At 47.4% G+C, this 18,307-nt stretch overlaps 1 protein-coding gene across 5 annotated transcripts in view; it reads right to left on the bottom strand.

The window, feature by feature from the left end:
• ACAP3 (ArfGAP with coiled-coil, ankyrin repeat and PH domains 3) overlaps window positions 1–18,307 on the bottom strand; it is a 99,096-nt gene that overhangs the window by 10,995 nt on the left and 69,794 nt on the right. For 2 of the 5 annotated variants that reach the window (XM_074925113.1, XM_074925114.1), the window contains 14 exons: window positions 12,325–12,437; window positions 8,080–8,131; window positions 7,508–7,608; window positions 6,955–7,066; window positions 6,186–6,394; window positions 5,828–5,897; window positions 5,600–5,694; window positions 4,661–4,875; window positions 3,975–4,079; window positions 3,446–3,547; window positions 1,132–1,224; window positions 776–996; window positions 513–622; window positions 77–187 (listed from right to left, as the gene is read on the bottom strand). In XM_074925113.1, coding sequence (XP_074781214.1) covers window positions 77–187; window positions 513–622; window positions 776–996; window positions 1,132–1,224; window positions 3,446–3,547; window positions 3,975–4,079; window positions 4,661–4,875; window positions 5,600–5,694; window positions 5,828–5,897; window positions 6,186–6,394; window positions 6,955–7,066; window positions 7,508–7,608; window positions 8,080–8,131; window positions 12,325–12,437 — 1,709 coding nt within the window. Of the gene's footprint in view, window positions 1–76; window positions 188–512; window positions 623–775; window positions 997–1,131; window positions 1,234–3,445; window positions 3,548–3,974; window positions 4,080–4,660; window positions 4,876–5,599; window positions 5,695–5,827; window positions 5,898–6,185; window positions 6,395–6,954; window positions 7,067–7,507; window positions 7,609–8,079; window positions 8,132–12,324; window positions 12,438–18,307 lie in introns of all 5 variants that reach the window. The other 3 variants (XM_074925115.1, XM_074925119.1, XM_074925118.1) reach the window with 2 other exon arrangements.

Below are 18,307 nucleotides of genomic sequence, written 5' to 3'. Positions count from 1 at the left end.
TTATTCTTTCCCTGATGGCTATTTACAGGCAGTGTTCCTGTACACACACACATTGCAAAGTCCCGGCTGCACTTACAAGGTAACTATGTCTGCATTGGCTGCCTGGACAGCAATACTGAGCGGGTCCTGCCCATCGCCATCCACCGCGTGCTGATTTGCCCCTCGCTTGAGGAACAAGCAGACCTGACTGCAGGAGAGAAAGAAAAACCCATCAGAGCAGAAATTCCAGCTCCCCCAGCCCGCACTGAAGGGGGCAGAGGGCACTGTCCTTTCACAGGCAGGCACAGCTGGAGAACGGAATGGGGGTACAAGGGCCCAGTTACGCCCCATCTATCATCATGGGGGCAAATACCCTTAAGACAAATTGTTGATGTGATATAAAAAAGGCATGTTTTGCAAAATTCACCAAAACCCAGCTCCCTGGCCCACCTCACTCTGTGAATCTCAGTGTTCACGCTGATCCTCAACCCAAGGGTGAGGGAGCATCTCCCTGCAACGTGTCAAGAACTCACCCAGTATGCCCGAGGTACGTGGCGTGATGCAAGGGAGCGCGGCCTCGGCTATCTCTTTGGTTAACATCTGCCCCATTCTGCAGCAGGAATTCACAGGCTATCAAGGAGCCCTGGCAAGGTAAAGGGGAATTTCTAAATAAATTCAGCCAGCAGTACCAAGAGGAGGCATGAGCACGTGCCAGGCTGTAAGCTGCCCGCTGGCAGCGTGCTCTGAACCAGAGTCAGGGGCTCACAGCGGCCCCCCCGCCACCAGCACGACGTACCCCCATCACAGCTTGAATCAGAGGAGTTTTGTTTTCATCTTCATCATTCACCCAGTTGATCTCAGCACCATGTGCAAGTGCTTCTGCCATGAGAGGCAGGTTTCGGGCTTGTGCTGCCTTGTAGATCAACAAGCCAGGATGCAGCTCCCTCAGGTCCTCCAGATCTGATGCCTCCTGTTCAATCTCCGCTTCGCCGCTTGACTCCTCCGACACCTCACACTCTAAGAGGCAGAAAAGGATGGAGAGAGGTGACCCAAAAAGCTTTGCATTTCCAATTTCTGATGGTCCCTGTTGTTCTTGGCACCAGGCAGTCCTGCTCATCCATCCTGCCTCCACCAACAGCCTGTGACACCCACCTTCCTCCGTCACGCTGTCCACCACAGAGCCAAACACCAGGATGTCAGTGCTGCCATCTGTGCTTCCTCCAAGCCCGCTGTCGCTGCTCAGACCTGCAGGGCCAACAGAAGACAAACCAAGCCCATTTTAATACACAGGCATTCCAGAACCAGGCACAGCTGAGACCACGGGGGGGAAAAAGGGCTGAGCAGAATGTCACACACACATTGCACCGGGCACTGCTGACAAGGGAGAGGGGGACTGCTAGCCCATTTAGCCCCACTCAATAAAACTGCCCAAGGAAAAATTGCAAAGCCTTATGGTGTCCGTGTCCCCACGCTGCCCTTCATGCAGGGATGTTCCAACATTGCCATGGCACTTTGGGCTGCTGAGGACAGCCCTTGCTGCAATCCATGAGGGACGCCGTGACGGAGACTGGAGCAGAGCAGCAGCAGAGACAGCTTTGCAGCAGGTTATGCAGTGTCACAAGCAAATGAAGACACTGCTCTGCTTTTACCACTAATAATCTCAGTTTCCACTCTATCCGTGCTCTCCCCAGAGCTTTTCAGTTTTCACTGGGGCACTTGCCAATGCATTGCTCGTGAGAGATTATTGACCGTGACTAGGCCAAATTATATCAAAGTGCGTATCTCAAGCCAAATTCTTAAAAACCATTGTCTGTTGGCTCCTCCACCTTCACAGACATCCCTTCCCTTCTCCCACAGTGCTTCCCACCTTCCCTGCTTAGCTGGTGAATGTCACAAGACAGCTGACTACATACAAGAAACGGAGTCATGAAGAGATGAAGCAACTTATCCAAGAACACACAATGTGTCAGGGGCAGAGAAACTCTGTACCTTTTCCAGTTTGCACCCAAAAGCAGTCAAGAAAATGACAGAAGGAAGGAAGAAGCACATGCAGAAACTGCCCCTGCAGGAACAGGGATGGCACATCACCTTTGCCCTGAGGGATGCCCGGCCCCTTTGGGAACTCTGGCTGGATTCAGCTTCTTGCTGCTTTTAACTTCCCAATAACTGTAAGGGCTGGGGGTGTCTGTGCTCCCAGAACTCAGAAGGTTAAGTCCCCACGATCTACCCCAAGACCTACCCTCAAACAACTGTGATTAGGAAGAAAAACAATCCAGGTTGTAGCTAACAAAATGTTTCTAAAATATGAGCTGAGTAGTCTTTGCAAAGAGTAATAGCAGAAAAGCCTGCAAGAACTAAAGATCTGAGTCTTGAAAACCAGAGCAGAACAAAACACCTTGACCCTAAAGGCTTCCCGTTGAAATCTCCAGGGCAGATACAGCCAGGTCCTGGACAAAGAACAGCCTCTCAATCAGTGGTCCTGAGATCACAGCTCACAAGCAATCCTTCAGCACTGTTCAACAGCCAAAGGAGATAACGAAGCTACAACAACAGGAAAGGTTTAAAGTGGCACACATCGTGCAAATCTTTTTTTTTGGATTTGCTGTCAAAAAAAAAAAAAAGTAGTCTTTGCTGTTTTTTGTAGAAAGCAAACATACTGCTTGGTGAGGCTATGCTTTCTATTTTGTCAGTACAATGAAGAGTGAGTCCAGTAAGGCCACATGGCACTACTTCAGACTTGCATCAAAGCAAGAAAGGAGGAGTTGGCTCATAGCTCATGAATATTAATATGTCAAATTCCCAGTTCTGTTCCCGCTGAATCCATGACAAAATTCCTGTCTTCTTCTACAGGAGCCAGATAAGGCTGTTGAGCAACTCGGACGTTCTACATCTCCCAAGTATTGTTTCTGTTGACCAATAACGCTAAAGCCCTTGAAACTGGAATAGCCCTGGAGGCACCGATTCAGACAACCACTAAAGCACCTTCCTCACCGATTTCAAGCAGGAACACGTACTTTTAGAAAAGCCTGTGATTTTCTGCTGTGTTGAAGACTTTATTTCTCATAAGTTCACACAATTACAAGAACTGAGCTAATAAGTTTTAAAAAGTTACCACTCCTCAGCCAAGTATGGTAACGGACCACACGGCTAGTCTGTGACAGATGGGGGAGCATTTGAAGTAAATGCTTCTTATTTCCTATTTGCCATGAGATCCCACCTGTAGAGGATTGGATCCTTTCTCTCATCTGAGGGGCAGTTGTTCCTTTAAGATGTAGTAACCTGACTGTTGGGAACCTTTTAGCCTTTCGCCAAGTCTGCCAAGCCTGTCTTTCCCACAAGGGACTGGTAACGTATGGGTTCCAATCATTTGGCTGAAAGAAAATACAAAACTGCCTCTGAAGCTTGGTTTGGAACACGTAAAATTTGGATGTCTCTTTTGCTGCTAGCTGCCAGAGCGTCACCTTACCTCCGTCCAGGAGGAACGGCGTACCGCTCCCACCGGGACCAATGCCACTGCCACTCCATGGGCCACCTGTTAGCGGATGCTGCATAGAGATGTGGCTGGCACCTAGAGGAAGGTGGACGGAATATGAGGGGAGTTCATCGTCACAAACACAAAAAAGAAAAATTGTCCGCAGTAAGACTTGCTAAAAAAGGATAAAAAAAAAAATATTAAAAGCCAAAACTAAAACCAGAAAAAAAAAAAAAAAAGCCAATGGAATGCATAGCCTGGGAGTAAAAGATGTTGGGGAAAAAACCCCAGCCACCAGAATGCAAACACCAGCGACTGACTGGGTAGGATATTAAAATAGTAAGTGCAATAAAAGAGCAATGAGTTGGAGTTTGTGCAACTAACTCCTCATCACTCTTCTGAAACATTTACCCTCTCTCCAGTGAGGCCAATACCTTGCCTTAGGTCTGGTGCAACGCACATGCCCTAGAAGAGCTGGGAGGTAAAAACGTGCCAGGAGCAGAGACTCTTTCTTTGTACTTACTGCGTGGGCCAGAGCCAGCACCAGTGTCAAAGTAGGAGAAGAGAGAGTCCAGCTCATCAGGGCAGAAGAGAGAATCTCGACGGAACTTCCTCTCCAGCGTAGCTGCTATTTTATACAGAGATTTTGAAATACATAGTTAATAACATGCAAATGAGGGACAGTTCTACAGCTGTATTTACACAGGCTGAGCTTGCATGTCCAACGTGCCCCAGATGTGTCCAGGGCCATACTCAGGCCCACGTACACCATCAAAATATAAAAAAGCCCTGACCACAGGAGGTGATACGCTGCAGACTGAATCTTCCCAGAGCGTTCTGAGCAGCCAGAACCCTTCATAAGCATGGCCTCTCTTACACATCAGGTAAAAATAAAAGGATTTGAAACTTATTAAAAAGTAGGAAGCTGGAATACAAAAGAAAACGCACAAAGCTGCTGGATCGCCCTAGTGTAATGGTCTCCTTTAGCCACAAGAACCTCCTTAAACAGATGGAAAAGGTTAGAAAATGGCTCTGAAGACCTGCGTCACCACAGTCTGTGCAACAGCATTTTTTTGCCTCTACCTCTGGCAGGTCCTAGAGACAGACAGGGCCACGCGTGTTCCTAGGGCAGTCGTGTACACACCTAGGAAGAGCAGTGGGCAGGCCAAGACAGCTCTGTGAGGGGAGCGGGGCCCCTGAGGTGCCCACCTGATGACAGCATGGCTGGCGAGGCGCTGCCTGCTTCGTGGCGGTACTTTCTACGAGCCGTGGGTGCTTTCGTGGTGCTGTTGTGTCTCTGGCACTTCTTCACACACCAGCGTCGAGGTTTCCGCTCGTTCTCTGTTAGAGTCTCCCCATTTGGCAGCTTCTTCAGGAATTTCTTCTCTACGTATTTCACCTTGATCCAGGCTTCCTTGTCCTGCCTAAGAGAAGAGCAGCATAAAGCTGTGCACAGGGTCACAGAATCATTCTGGTTGGAAAAGCCCCTCGGGATCATCGAGTCCAACCATCAGCCCGACTTTACAAGTTCTCCCCTACCCCACATCCCCCAACAGCTCATCTAAACGACCCTTAAACGCCCCCAGGGATGGAGACTCCCCCCCTCCCTGGGCAGCCTATTCCACTCTCTGACCCATTTGCCTAAAACAAACAGCCAGGAGGAGATGGAGCTGCTCTGGGTCATTGTGTCAGCCTGGCTTTTGAGTCCTAAAAATCATTGAGGCCTATATTAAGAAGGTGGAGTTTCTCAAACCTAAAAAGATCTCCCAATTTCAAAGCAAAACTAAGGAGTGCAGGGTGTAGCTGAGAGTGGAATGAGATGTTCAGCCCTAGGCAACACTATGTGCTCCAGTTACACGTATCTGAAAAGCATCAGAGCAGGTGTAAATGCAGCAAGCCCTGGTTCCCAAGCATCTTTCACCAGGTTTCTGGCTGGTAATGCCCCACTGACCTTTCTGAGAGTCCAGCTCAGGCTAGCTACGGAGGGAGTGGGTCGAGATAGGTGTAACCTGAGGTAGTTTTGGCTCTCAGTAAAGGGCCAGTCACACTTTTTAATCTGACTTTCCGGAGAGCTTAGGTACTGGTTTGCTGTGTGGATGGATAACTTTCCACAGGACTGAGAGGAGCAGTGTGTGCACTCAGACTCACCTGGAGCTCCCGGCTGTTGGTTTCTTAAGTCCCAACTCCTCACATTGTGCCTCATAAATCTGATTCATGGTACTGTTCCCCAGCTCGCACATCAGCTGCAATACAACAGGGAATGAGTGAAATCCTCAGGTGAGGAGCTACCTTCTCTCTAGTCTAGCCTGCCACCAAGTAAGACTTCCCTCACGTCCACCACTTGCCTAGTTCTTGCCGTTAAAAGCCAACACTCACTTTCAGTAACTCTGGCTCCCAGGAGTCCAGTGTGAGAGATCGGACCTTGGAGCAGTGAACACCCAGACTCCTATTTATCCAAAAAGAAGAAAACTGAAATGGTTACGTGTCTCAAAACAGAACTTCTCAAGCATCATAAGATGAACAAGATCAACCCAGCTCTTACGTATTTATCTGTAGCTGTAGCTAGAGCAGAGATTTTCATGTATATGCATACGCAGCTGTACCTGCACACACAGGTACCACAGCAGGCAATTATTTTTGAATCTATCTATATAAACGCTACAGTCAGTTGTAATTCAGGCTCCACTGTTTTTTCTAGGAGCTTGCAACCCATCGCTGGCTGGCAACACAGTACCTGTGGATACCGGAGCACTCGATGCACAGCAGAATGCCCAGGTTGATACTGGCCCAGCGAGGATCGGGCTGACCACAGTCACAGCACTGGTCATTCCCAGGGATGCTCTGCACTCTCTGCAGGATGGTTTCACCTTTCACACTACGCTCCCGGGAGTCGGTAGCAGAATCAATGCTGCTAGTTGATGGGGAAGCAGTCCGGTCCAGTCTCTGCGAGGAAAAAAAGGGTTCTGGGATTCTGTAAAGCACTGTGGAACGATCCAGAGCTTGGCATAGCAGAGGCACTGACAGGAAGCACTACCTTGAAGGATAACCTAGGGCCAGTCCAAGAAGGGAACAGGTAAAGCCTCGTTAATCTCTATTATTGCCACAAGACAGTGCTGCACCCTGGCCCTGCTCTGGGAGAGCAGGCAGCACGCAGACTCGCTGTCGCGGTGCCTTGCTTGCACTTGTCCCAGCTAGGGAGCAAGCTCTCCCCAGGGAACATAATTCCTAGGGGAATATCAATCCAGCGTGATGGCAAGAAAATGAAGATGTTAGGACAACACTGATCAAAGCCTTGCCTTTCCCCCAGTGCTGCTTTATAAGTGTGACTTTGGTTGGTGAACAGTTGTTGCCTTTGAGTTAGCACTGACATCAGCTCCCTTCCTTGAGGGCGGAAGAGTATTTCCAAATGGCCCACGCACCCACCCTGGACCTGCCACAGCCCAAAAGCCCACTGTCAGGGCTCCGAGACACAAATATGGATCTTTCACGACCCCTTCACTCACTTCAATGTAATAGCTGTCAGGACTCTCCCGGTAGGCAGAAGCAATGCTAGCTTGGACAGCCTGAATCCAGGCCTGGCGCAGCTTCTCCGAGTCAGCCTGCAGCATACAGCTCCTGTGAAGGAAGGAAATGAGTTGGAAAGAGCAAAAGGACGGAGTGCACGTTTTGGTGAAAAATGTTCCATTTCATCCTCAGCACGGACATTCCAATGGGGGCAGCATCTTGATTTGACAGGCAACGGGGCAAAAATTAATCCTACAGGCTTGCACCGTCAGAGGTGGTTCCCCCTTCAAAAACTCCAGGCAGGTCTGCTAACTGTTTTGAAAAGCTGACCGCTGCCATTTTCACTGTCAATATGTATATTAGGTATGTGTAGCCTAGCTCTGACTTATGCTGATGTCTGATGAACCTCACAGGCACTCTGGAGCACAGGTAATGGTATCTCCCAGTCAACATTTAATAGCCCAGGGCAGCATCTGCTCAAATCTAATCTCTTGCAGTTCCACGCACAGTCCAGCTACCATGAGGATGGCCTAGGGAAGCCACCAAACTTACTTGGTAGGTGAGACGACCTCAAAGCAAAACCTCCTCTCTATGTCTTCACACGGCTTGACAGTACAGAGCCGCAGGTCTTCCACCACTACCGTGAGGACATCCTGCAAGGGTGAGAAGAGGTGGCTTTGTTGGCTCCCCCAATCTGTGTCATAATCAGGCCTCTCTCAGAAAATTTCTTCCCCAACCCTGCTGGTCAGCACATGCTGAGTCCAGAAGGAGCAGAGCCAGCCCACCACCAGGTAACTCTAGGGCAATAGGAAGGGGTCGTACGGAATCAAAAGCGTGGGGCAACACGCACGTGAAGTGGCAGGTATACTGGGGACTTCGCCGGCTTCCTCTGCTCAACAGGAATATTTCGATCACCACAGACACCATCTGCTGCTACTTAGTTCTTAGTACAGTCTAACTCTGGAGCACAATAATGCCTGAATAGGCTTGCTGTCCCTCTGATCCAATTCCCCTCCTGACTCGTTCCACCCCGCTCCCCCGCCATGGTGCAGAAGTCCCCAGCAAAGCAGGATACCAGACAAACTGGCTAATCTACCAGTGTCATCTGGAGTAGCCTCACTGACCTTTAGCTTTTTCTGGTACACCAGCTGACTGTTCTGTATGGAGAACCACCTCCTGAGGGAAGACAGACAGACAGACATCAGAACAAGTGAACAGCAGAGCTACAGAGAGGCAGTCTGTTCTGTGGCAGAGCAGGATCTCTCTCCATTTAAAAAGAGTGTCATTTATTCCAAGAAGTTGGAAAGTAATGTCACAAGAAAAGCTCAGTGCCCTCCCTCAAAGAATAAACAAAAGATTTACAGGCTCAGGGAATGACTCCCGGCATTGAGATGCTACACTGGCAAGTGTTCTAGATGTGTCAATGTATAACAAGAAGGAAGGAAAGACAAGAAATAAAGGAGTAGGGAAGTCCCATATTACTGCCTACAATTTCTGTGCACACTGGCAGTAAATCCAGTGCCTGTGGGACACGTTACACTGGTTAGAGCACACTTGCACTGGCAGTGAACATACTTGACTGGTGAAGCTGGAGTATTTGCAGATGCCGTGCCAGATGCAGTGTGCCTGCTGCCTCTCCAAGCAGGCTTGTCATAAGGCAAGACAGAAATTTCTTGATAACACGAAGAAACTTCCAGGTGGGAAAAAAATAAAATCCATCTCAGAAAACCCTGCTAACTGGCAGCTCTGCAAATAGCGTTGGAGAAAATAATATGAATGAGTTGCACATTTTGCTCTTTATATAGGCTATGCTACCCACCAGGTGTCACAATCTTCAGTGCTAAATCTAACCCCCCAAGTCACTTCCTTATTCCAAGATACAGCCTAAAATTTAGCAATCTGTTCATCTTCATGGAGGGCAACGGAAGCCACGAGCATCACTGAGCTTCAGGAAGAAGGTACTGGAATACCCGAGCATGGAGTCAAAGAGGCTTGCAGTAAGATGTTATTTAGAGCATGTGTTACATACTCTGCTTGCAAAAGAACTAGGTTCCCTGGGAAAATGAGACGAGACAGGATTCTCTCTTTTGTCACAGCTGAAATATTAAACAGATAAGAGACAACAAAAGGACTTGACATGCCTGTGGAGAAATGGGAAAAATACAGGTAACTGGAGGCCATCCCATCTATGTGGGAGCTCGTTTTGATGAGCTGATATGATTCTGCATCATTCTGAGCTGCTGTGACAGCAGCAATCTCTGCTCAGGGAGCTCTGCTGGCACATGAAGCCGAGCGGAAAGTTGGTCTCTCGGGTTCTGGTCTCTGCTCCTGCTCCTTGCAGCTGTGCTCTCCTGCTCGCCAGCCCAGAGCACCCATCTCTGCCTGGTGCTGGCTCCTGGCCCGATATCCTGAAACTGGGGGTTTTGCTGTTCTGCCCGCTCCCTCCCGCTCACACGAGGGGGAGGCACTAACAGTGAATAGCTGAGTGACAGTGCGAAGGTGATGAGTAGGCTACAGGAGCTGTGAATAGCTAAGATGTGAGTAGATATGGCTCAGAGTGGGTGGGACTGGAGACAGAGCTGGCTGCGGGGAGGATACAGACTGTGTATGACTGGGATGTAGGAGGATACAGGGAGGAGAGCTGGGATTTGGGGGACAGGGAAAAATTGAAGCCCTTGACACTAACATTACTTCAGACATCAGGAAAAACAGAAAGTCCCAGAGGGTCATGTTTCCTCCAGGAGAAGTACCCTTTGGAATGACCCTTGAATTCCCAGCCAGGGGAGTTGCTAGGAGGGAGCTGCCTGAAATCATTCCCATCACAAGAGTCAAGCACAAATCTTGACCTTAACCTGCCACACTTTGGAACGACCTTTGGCTCTGCAAAAACACGTGGTGTCAGTGAAAGCAGCCGTGCCATGGACCAAGGCTGTACTTTGCTTAGGAAACACCAAGCAGGAAATCCTAAAAGGTTGATAAAAATTCAGCTAAGATACCTTCCGAGTGCAGCAGCTCGTGAGCACTGAAAGCAAACACCACGATGCACTGTGCTGTAGCTGCTGTTCTGGTTTCTGGTTCCTTCAAGTGCAAACTTAGTACTTAACTGTCAGGGGACCAGAGAGCCTGAGGGGGTAACAAAATTATACTAAATTTGACTGCAGTCTCCTTAGTACTAGGGGAAGCTTCAGAGAGAAACACTTATCTAACCAATTCAGAGATCTCTAATAATTTCAATCTTTTTTTCCAAGCAAAACCAGGCAGTCTCTGTGCATACCACAAACTGTTCACTGAACCTTTTAGTGCTTATTTATTCCAAAGTCTAACAACAGCACGTTTCAGCCTTGCTGTGGTGTATACTTTGAATGTATGTAGTGATAGGACAAGGGGTAAAGGTTTTAAACTGACAGAGGGGAGATTTAGATTAGATAGAAGGAATAAATTCTTCCCTGTGAGGGGGGTGAGGCCCTGGCACAGGCTGCCCAGAGAAGCTGTGGCTGCCCCCTCCCTGGAAGGGTCAAGGCCAGGTTGGACGGAGCTTTGGGCAACCTGGGCTGGTGGAAGGTGGCCCTGCCCGGGGCAGGGGGGTTAGAACCAGATGAGTTTTAAGGTCCCTTTCAACCCAACCACTCTAGGATTCTATGACAGTGTATCCCATAGCCAAGTAAAAGATCTCTTAATATGTTATGTGAGAGGAGGAAACGTGGCACAAAAGGCATCGATCTCGCGCATTAGAAATTCACTGGAAGGGTTTGAACCCTTTTGCACAACCATGTATGAAACCCATTGACTATCTCAAGGGAAACTAAACACACAAATATCGAGCAAGGCTAGAACATGAAACCTTTGCTTCCACTTCCCAAGGTCTCTGGCAGCTGCAGAGCCTCCTGACTAGTGCAGGAGCCTGGCATTCCCAGTGACCTATCAGATAAATATTTATAAATTATTAAGAGCGGGGTCAGTGCACAGAAAGCCATTTCTCAGCTCCCGGCAGCACAATTGATATTTCTCACTTATCTCCCCATCCCAAAACAGACAGGTCTGATACTCATGGCATGCCCTGCTATGTTAGGGTATTTATCTTAATTATTATAAATTTACAGCTTTCCTATGGCAAGACTGGAGCTGCATTGTGCCCTGTCTTCTCTGTATGGAATCTGGTCATTCTTCTACTGTTTTGGGTTTTTTTTCTCGGCATTTACTAAGATGCAGCAAAACACCAGCTGGCTCATTCCATGATGTAGCCAAAGAGGAATATACAGCTTCACAGAAAGTATACCTGGTTCTGAACAGGGAAATCATAATCACTTACATAAACCACACAGCATCTAGCTCTCTTATTGATTAATGTACATGTCTCCAACACACCAGTATCAAAGCCCTGCAAAGCAAGTGGCTTTACAAACTCAGCACATGAGTTATAATGAGCTGGTAGAAAATTTATGTGGTCTTAAAACATCATTGCAATGAAGCAGATGCTTATTCCTCTCTTGCTCTGAGCTAACTTGGTGCCATATAACCAGGTTAGGGTGTTGCGAAGTCTACATTAATCTCTCTTGAGATACTGTTTCTCTCAGGAGGACTTACTCACATGCAGTTACGCTAACACGGCTTCAAGTTCTGATCTTATGTGCAGGCGACAGGTTCTCAGCAGAATCACAAAGTCACTTTGGTTGAAAGGAACCTCTTCAGATCATCCAGTCCAACCCTCCTGCCCAGGCAGGGCCAGCTAAAGCAGGTTGCCCAGGACTGTGCCCAGGTGGTTTTTGAATATCTCCACAGATGGAGACTTTACAACCTCTCTGGGCAACCTACTCTACTGCCTCACTCTCCTCACAGTAAAAAAGCGGTTCCTTGTGTTCAGATGAAATTTCATGTTTTTAAGATGTGCCCGTTGCCTCTTGTCCTGTCACTAGGCACTGTTGAGAAGTCTGTCTCCCTCTTCTTCATCCCCTCCCACCAGGAATTTGTACACAATGATAAGATCCCCCCCAAGCCTTCTCTTCTCCAGGCTGAAGAGTTCCAGCTCGCTCTGCCTTTCCTCACATGAGAGCTGTTCCAGCCCCTTAATCACCTTCGTGGCCCTTCACTGGACCCCCTCCAGTAAGTCCATATCTTTCTTGTGCTGGGGAACCCAGAACTGGACACAGTACTCCAGATGTGGTCTCACCACTGCTGAATAAGGATCACCTCCCTCAACCCACATGCAAAATGCTCCTAAAAGAAAAGGCTCTGTATGCAGAAACTTCAAACCAACCTCACTGACTGTTGCTAAAATATCACTAAAAGTGATGCATATTCCTGTGCAGGCAGTATTTGTCATGTTCAGAGTCTTAGCCCAAATATCAAGTGGAATATGAGTTATTACTCACCGATTCCATGTTTTGAAAGCATTGCTAGCTCTCTTGAAGAGGTAGCCTTCCATCACCACGCCATTCGGGGCATCAACATTAAACTCCACCTTTGAGTCATCATAGGAGAAGTCCTGCAAATAGAGAGAGACTGAGACTCTAACATGAGTGTGCTCTCTAGGACCAAGATGGAGATGAACCTAATCAAAACATCAAGAGAAAAACATCCATGTCAAAATCCTAAGGTTCAGGCAGAGCTGTTGCAGCATATCCCTATGCCTTAGTGGGCTGCAGCCATGAATTATTCTCATTCCAGTAAGCTTATCTTCCCTATCGTTTGCAGGAAAGTACTACACATGTGCAGTGTTTCCTGCCTCTGGTAGCTGGGAAAGAGAAAGGCAGGTAGTTTATCATGATGAGGGCTAATATTTGGGGCAGTCTGCAATGGGAAATAAAATAATAGAGGTGCGTTTCACTGGACAAGTGAGTTAGCGATGCTGCCACCACCTCTCCATGCTGCAGTGGGCCAGGAACAGAAGAAACCCCAACCTTTTCATACAAGGAAAACAGGTAGGATGATTCCTAGAGGGGAAGACATCAATTCCATTTTCATTAGCTATCATCATATGCCATCTCCAATCTGGGCTTGCTCAATTCTCTATGCTACGCTACCAGTCAGGGCTGATTTGTCAGGTTTGGCACTGATTTGTCAGATAGATCTCATGGATTCTGACAGCTGGTGAGCAAGACACAGAGCAGAGAGAATAGCAGCTGCTCTCACAGAACATGGGAGCCTTCTCCCCGGGCAGGGGTCTGCCTCCTTCCCAAGAGAAACTAGGTCATGCAACCCAACCGTCCCCTCTAACCTGGGGAACTAAGGCACATTGTCTCTTTGCACAGATTCCACTCTAATGATGCATTCTACCCGCACCTCCCTCTCTCTCCAGCACAAATATTTCCCCCTGTACAACTTGGTTCAAAGACACAACAGTGCAGTGAAAACAGCCCCATTAAGTTAAGTGCCTTGCCTAGCTCAGCATATGAAGACCCTTGTGATGCTGTGTTGCTAGGCAACATGCACTTCAGTCTCATTAAGATGAGTTATTTTCATGTTCAGAGATGCAAGCTTGCCTGGGAGGTGTCATAATAAGAATAATACTGATACAGAAGGAGGAGATATAATGGGACGGGACTGAGTCATTCCCTGGAAAGACAGCATGATGCCCAATTAGACACTAGAAACTGCTGCAAGGCACCCAATTAAGAGAGGGCTGCTCAGCCCCAAATTTTCTTGCCGTAAGAGGGTGAATCCCATGGGGGTCCTCTTCTGCAGATGTCTTTCATGTACATATTGCAAACAAAGGCTCGAGGCAATTTTCCTCTAACTCGTAGATACTCAAAGGTGTGAGTTTTGTAGAGCTGCTCCAAAGTGACAGTTCTATATATTTGATGGGAATCTGCACTGTTTTATAAAAAAAATAGTGCAAACATCTAAAAATCGGGACGTTGCTGAAAAGTGCACACAGCAAGAGTAGGGCAAAACCCTCCCAAGCACCGTCTTAAAAATGACCACGGAGCTGTGCCTCACTTTGTGGAAGAGGTAAAATTAAGAGGGAGGGTCTAAATATGATCACCTGACTTCTTCAGCTCTCCTTATATAATCAAGCAGCGTGATGGTAAGGAGGATATATTGCTGATGAGTGCAGGAGGAACAGATGGGCCATATGCGTCACTACAGTAAATCCACTAAAAACCAGTGGAGTCAAGCCAGGTGTGAATTTAACCTCATTGAGTCTGTATTGTGTTACACCTCCCTACAAACTGACCAGCTAAAGCAGAACAGCTGAAGGCACTTCCCTGCCTTTGAAAGAACTCTAACCTGCACTAAGCCCAGCTTTAGAACAAGAAAATTATACACAAAACCACCAAGCACATATAGAGCTAAACCAGAGAGCTCTCTGGATGATGTCCAAACATAGGAACACATTGCTGGAAAAATGGCTTGTGTTTGCATTTCTTTGAAGATATTTCTCTTCCTTGTTCTCTCATTGGTTAGGAAACATCCCCAGGCCAAATTCTGCTCATGTTTCTGCTGGTGCAATTCCTGAGCAACTCCACTGCTATCAACAGAACTACCGCAGAGCACTTGAGGGCAGAATCCACTGATGAGAGCTGTAAGCTAGATTTGTAAAGTAGGTACAAATCAAGGGAGAGATCTGAGGGATAAGGACAAGTCTCTTATCCCCAGGGCACGCAGCAGGCTGATCCCCAAGGGCGCTTTGTTCCCTTCCTTTGCGCTCTGCTTGGAAGCATCTGAAGTCTTTGCTATGAAGTTATTGAGTGTTGAGAGATTAATAAAGTAAGGGAAAGGGAAGGGTGAAAAAAAAAATTCTGAAATTATCCCCTTGATCAGTGTAATTTCTCCTTTCACTACCAGGCAAAAAGGAAACGTATAGAAATGGCTCAGGCAGCTGAACGGCAAAATCATGGCAAGTGCAATTATGAAACTTCCAACACACTAGAGCAAGCTTAAACTGTGGGCTGAAACAATTCCTGGGCACATCTTCTTGCTGTAGCCCATACAGGGACCTTTCTTACCATGGCCATTGAAAAGAAAGGACAAGTCTCTGGAAAAAAAAGTTACAAGAACATCTTTTGCAACCTGATTCCAGGTCAAAGCTACTTAGAAACTGTCTGAGGAGATCATCTTGCCAATCATGTTGAAAGATCATGGTAGTGTGTGACCACAGCTGGATACACACAGATGTGTGACAGCGAATCCCCTTAACTGGCAGCTCTGCCCTTAATGTGTCCCTGTATCTGTTCTATTCACCAACATAAAAAAAATTTTGATCCTGTTGATTCTACAAAATAAGTCGAAGGGTCTTGGCTGATGGACATGGCTCGTGCCAAGCACATCATCAGCTGTGCCACCAGCGAATCTCTCCGTGACTCTTACAAGGGATGCAGCACATCTGTGGACTGTCTGTCTCCACACAGAATTAGGAAATAAAAACCTTCCAGCCTCATAAACCAGGCTGCGATGTCTGGGAGGTGCTGGTGGAAAAGGAATGTGTCGCCCGTTCTACAACATTCAAAGTAACTGTCTTGATTCAAACCTTACCCTTGACAAAGCAGGGTAAGAGAGTGCACACGTCTGCTTTCTCTTGTCCCCTCTTTTTCCATTTCCTGATATACATGAGATTTTAATGCATGATTTTAATAAACCACCTTTTACGGAATTCTTCCTATCATTACAACATACACAGAGTAGGCAAGTCTGCTTTAGATGAGTCTGGACTGATTTATTAAGTCTGCATTTAGCACCTCATTGTCTGTAATGTGAAAAAGTGTTTGACATGGAAAAGTCTTCCTAGGCCTGGACCTGAATGGCCTTGGCTCCAACTGTGTATGCAGGCATGATCAGCAACAGCAGTGACACGCTGGATCACACGTTGGTAAAATAAATCGGACGTCTTCCAAAATAAGAAACCAGATTTCCGCCATCATCTGCTTCTCTTCCCTTCCCCGACTTTCAGTAAATCACACCAATCTTGTCTGACTGTCCCCTCCCCTTCTCGGTCCTGTCACTCCGAGTTTACACACTAGGCTGCCTGGGAACTGATATTCTTTTAGAAATGACATCACAATGGTTTCCATGGGAGCACACTGAATGCTGCTGAAGCAACAATGAAGTAACACATTCCATGAGACACATCCATAGGGATGTAAAAAAAAAAAAAAAAAGGACGTTAATGAGGACACTTTCAAACCATCAAATGGAAAGCAAAAACCCAGCACAGACACAGACCAACCTATGAAAGAAAAAAAAAAGAATAAAAAAAAGAAAAATTCCTATTTTAAGGTTGCCTCATGGCCCACCCAGTTAAGGACTCCCTTGTCCATCTCCACACAGCACACAGACTGCTTGCATTGCAGAGGCCAGACAAGCTCTCCCAATGGCTCCTGTGAAGCCAGCTTTTCGTGCAGAGAAAATGCCTGATGAAATGAAATCAATCCCCAGCTTCAGTACACAGACTTCATATGAAGAGTGAAGATGCCCCTCATCAGCCCGGAATACTTGTGGGAGGGGGAGTAAGGAGCCCTGCCTAAGAGCATACTCACTGAAGTAGGAAAGTCTTGTTTCTAGGTTCATTCCTATCCCAAAGAGCACAACACCTGGCTGAGATAGAACCTTTCTCCAAAATTCCAAGCCCTCCCTGAAAAGCCACAGCATTACTCATTATTACTCATTACACAGATGACAGTGTATCATTTCAATGTGAAAATAATGTCCTTTCTGTACACTGTTTTGATTTCCACTGAGAGAAAACACCATCAAAACTAGGCAATCATCACCAGTGAATCATTTCAGTCCAAGTGGGTTTAGATATTCAGAGAAACATAGCTTACTACCAACCCTCCCGTGTTATTCTATTTTCAATCGGTACCATTTTGGGTCAGCAACAACACATGCAATACATGCTTCCCCTCACAGAAGACAAAGGCTTTATCCAAAAGTGCCCTCCTAAGTAACCTCTGATGTCCAGTATATAACACTACTATTACGTGCACTCTAACAATTATTATAAATATAAATTTATAAATATTATAAATACATCCATGCATTGAAAAGAACTCCTCCAGGAGGTGAATTAAAAGCTGTGACTAGTTTGGCTATTCAGTTTTAAAGAGAACATAATTCAGAGGAATATTCCCATTCCCTAAAGATGCACACACACCCCTTCCACACAAACACTGGTGCATGCACATTCTGTTCTCTCTGATGCCTGAATATTATTTCAATCTTTTCTCTATCTGGCTATTTTTACCTCTGCATATATACTGTGCACAATCCAAGACGCTCAGAAGCAGATGGAATTTGGAGGAGGACTCCCCCACCTACATTCCCGTTCTGCGCAGACAGATTTCGTTCATTCCAGCCAAATCCCATTTACAGACCTTTTGTTTCTTGAATTTCCTAATGCCAAATGATCTCCCTGCTCCGCAGTTTGCCAGCAGGTGATGCACAGAGATCAGTGCCCTGCCCCAGAGCTTTTCCATCCCAGAAACAGAACCAAAGACCTTTGCTCTCCTGCAGCAATAAAGCTGTACTTGCTTTTGGGTCACATCAGCAAACAAGGTCCTAGAGGCACAGTCCTTGCTCCCCCAGGGAAAAGTGCCCTCTAAACTTTCTCCCCAAGTCACACCAACCCTGCAGGAGTCTCCTTACCAGGAGGTATTCAAGCCTGCTGAAAATCTTCATGATGCCAGCTGCAAGGGAGGTTTTGCTGCTCTTGCCTAGAGAGCAGCTCTGTGTGTCCTCTCTCTCTCTGCTCGCTCTCTAGAGTAGCATCTCTGCTAAGCACCGTGGGCTGGCAGGGAAGGAGGGATTTCTTTTTCAGCCCCTTCTCTTTTACCCCTCCTACTCCTTTTTGGGAAGCTTTAAGCTCTGCCGTTGGCTCCTGTCAAGGCAAGGGGCACTAGCCGCGGGAAGCCTGCTGGCCTCTGGGGACCACCTGCTTACCCCCTCCTCCTGCCTCCTATTCACAGTCAATCAGCTTAGAGCAAGGGCTAATTATCATACAGCTGTCGTGGAGGCACAGAAGGCAGTGGGAGAAGCCAGGCAACACAGAGCAAAGTTGATAGGAAGATGCTCACCAAATGCCTCCCTGACCTTAACAGAGCCAGGCGTGTCGTGCCCTTCGCAGGATCTGCTTCCCCAGCCTCCTGGAGCAGAGCCACGCTTCGGTCAGTAATTCCACCCCTGCTCCACTGCAGCCACAGAAACCAGGGTGTTGGCAGTGCCATATGGCCCCTGGTTTGTTATCTACCAGCTGGACTAAATGAGGCAGAGAGCTCTGCCTTGGCACCCCATCCTCCCTTCCCATGCCAACGGGCAAGAGGAGCACAATTGCTTCCCCCACTACTCCGGAATAGGTACGAGGCTGCAAAGGAGCTTTCCTATAGCTCTGATTTCTTCCACTTTCAGACACTGGCCTGC

This window comes from Athene noctua, chromosome 22 (assembly GCF_965140245.1).
Source record: "Athene noctua chromosome 22, bAthNoc1.hap1.1, whole genome shotgun sequence".
In the NCBI taxonomy this organism is placed as follows: domain Eukaryota; kingdom Metazoa; phylum Chordata; class Aves; order Strigiformes; family Strigidae; genus Athene; species Athene noctua.
Note: the sequence above shows the minus strand (reverse complement) of the source record. Positions and strands in the feature narration are given on the sequence as shown.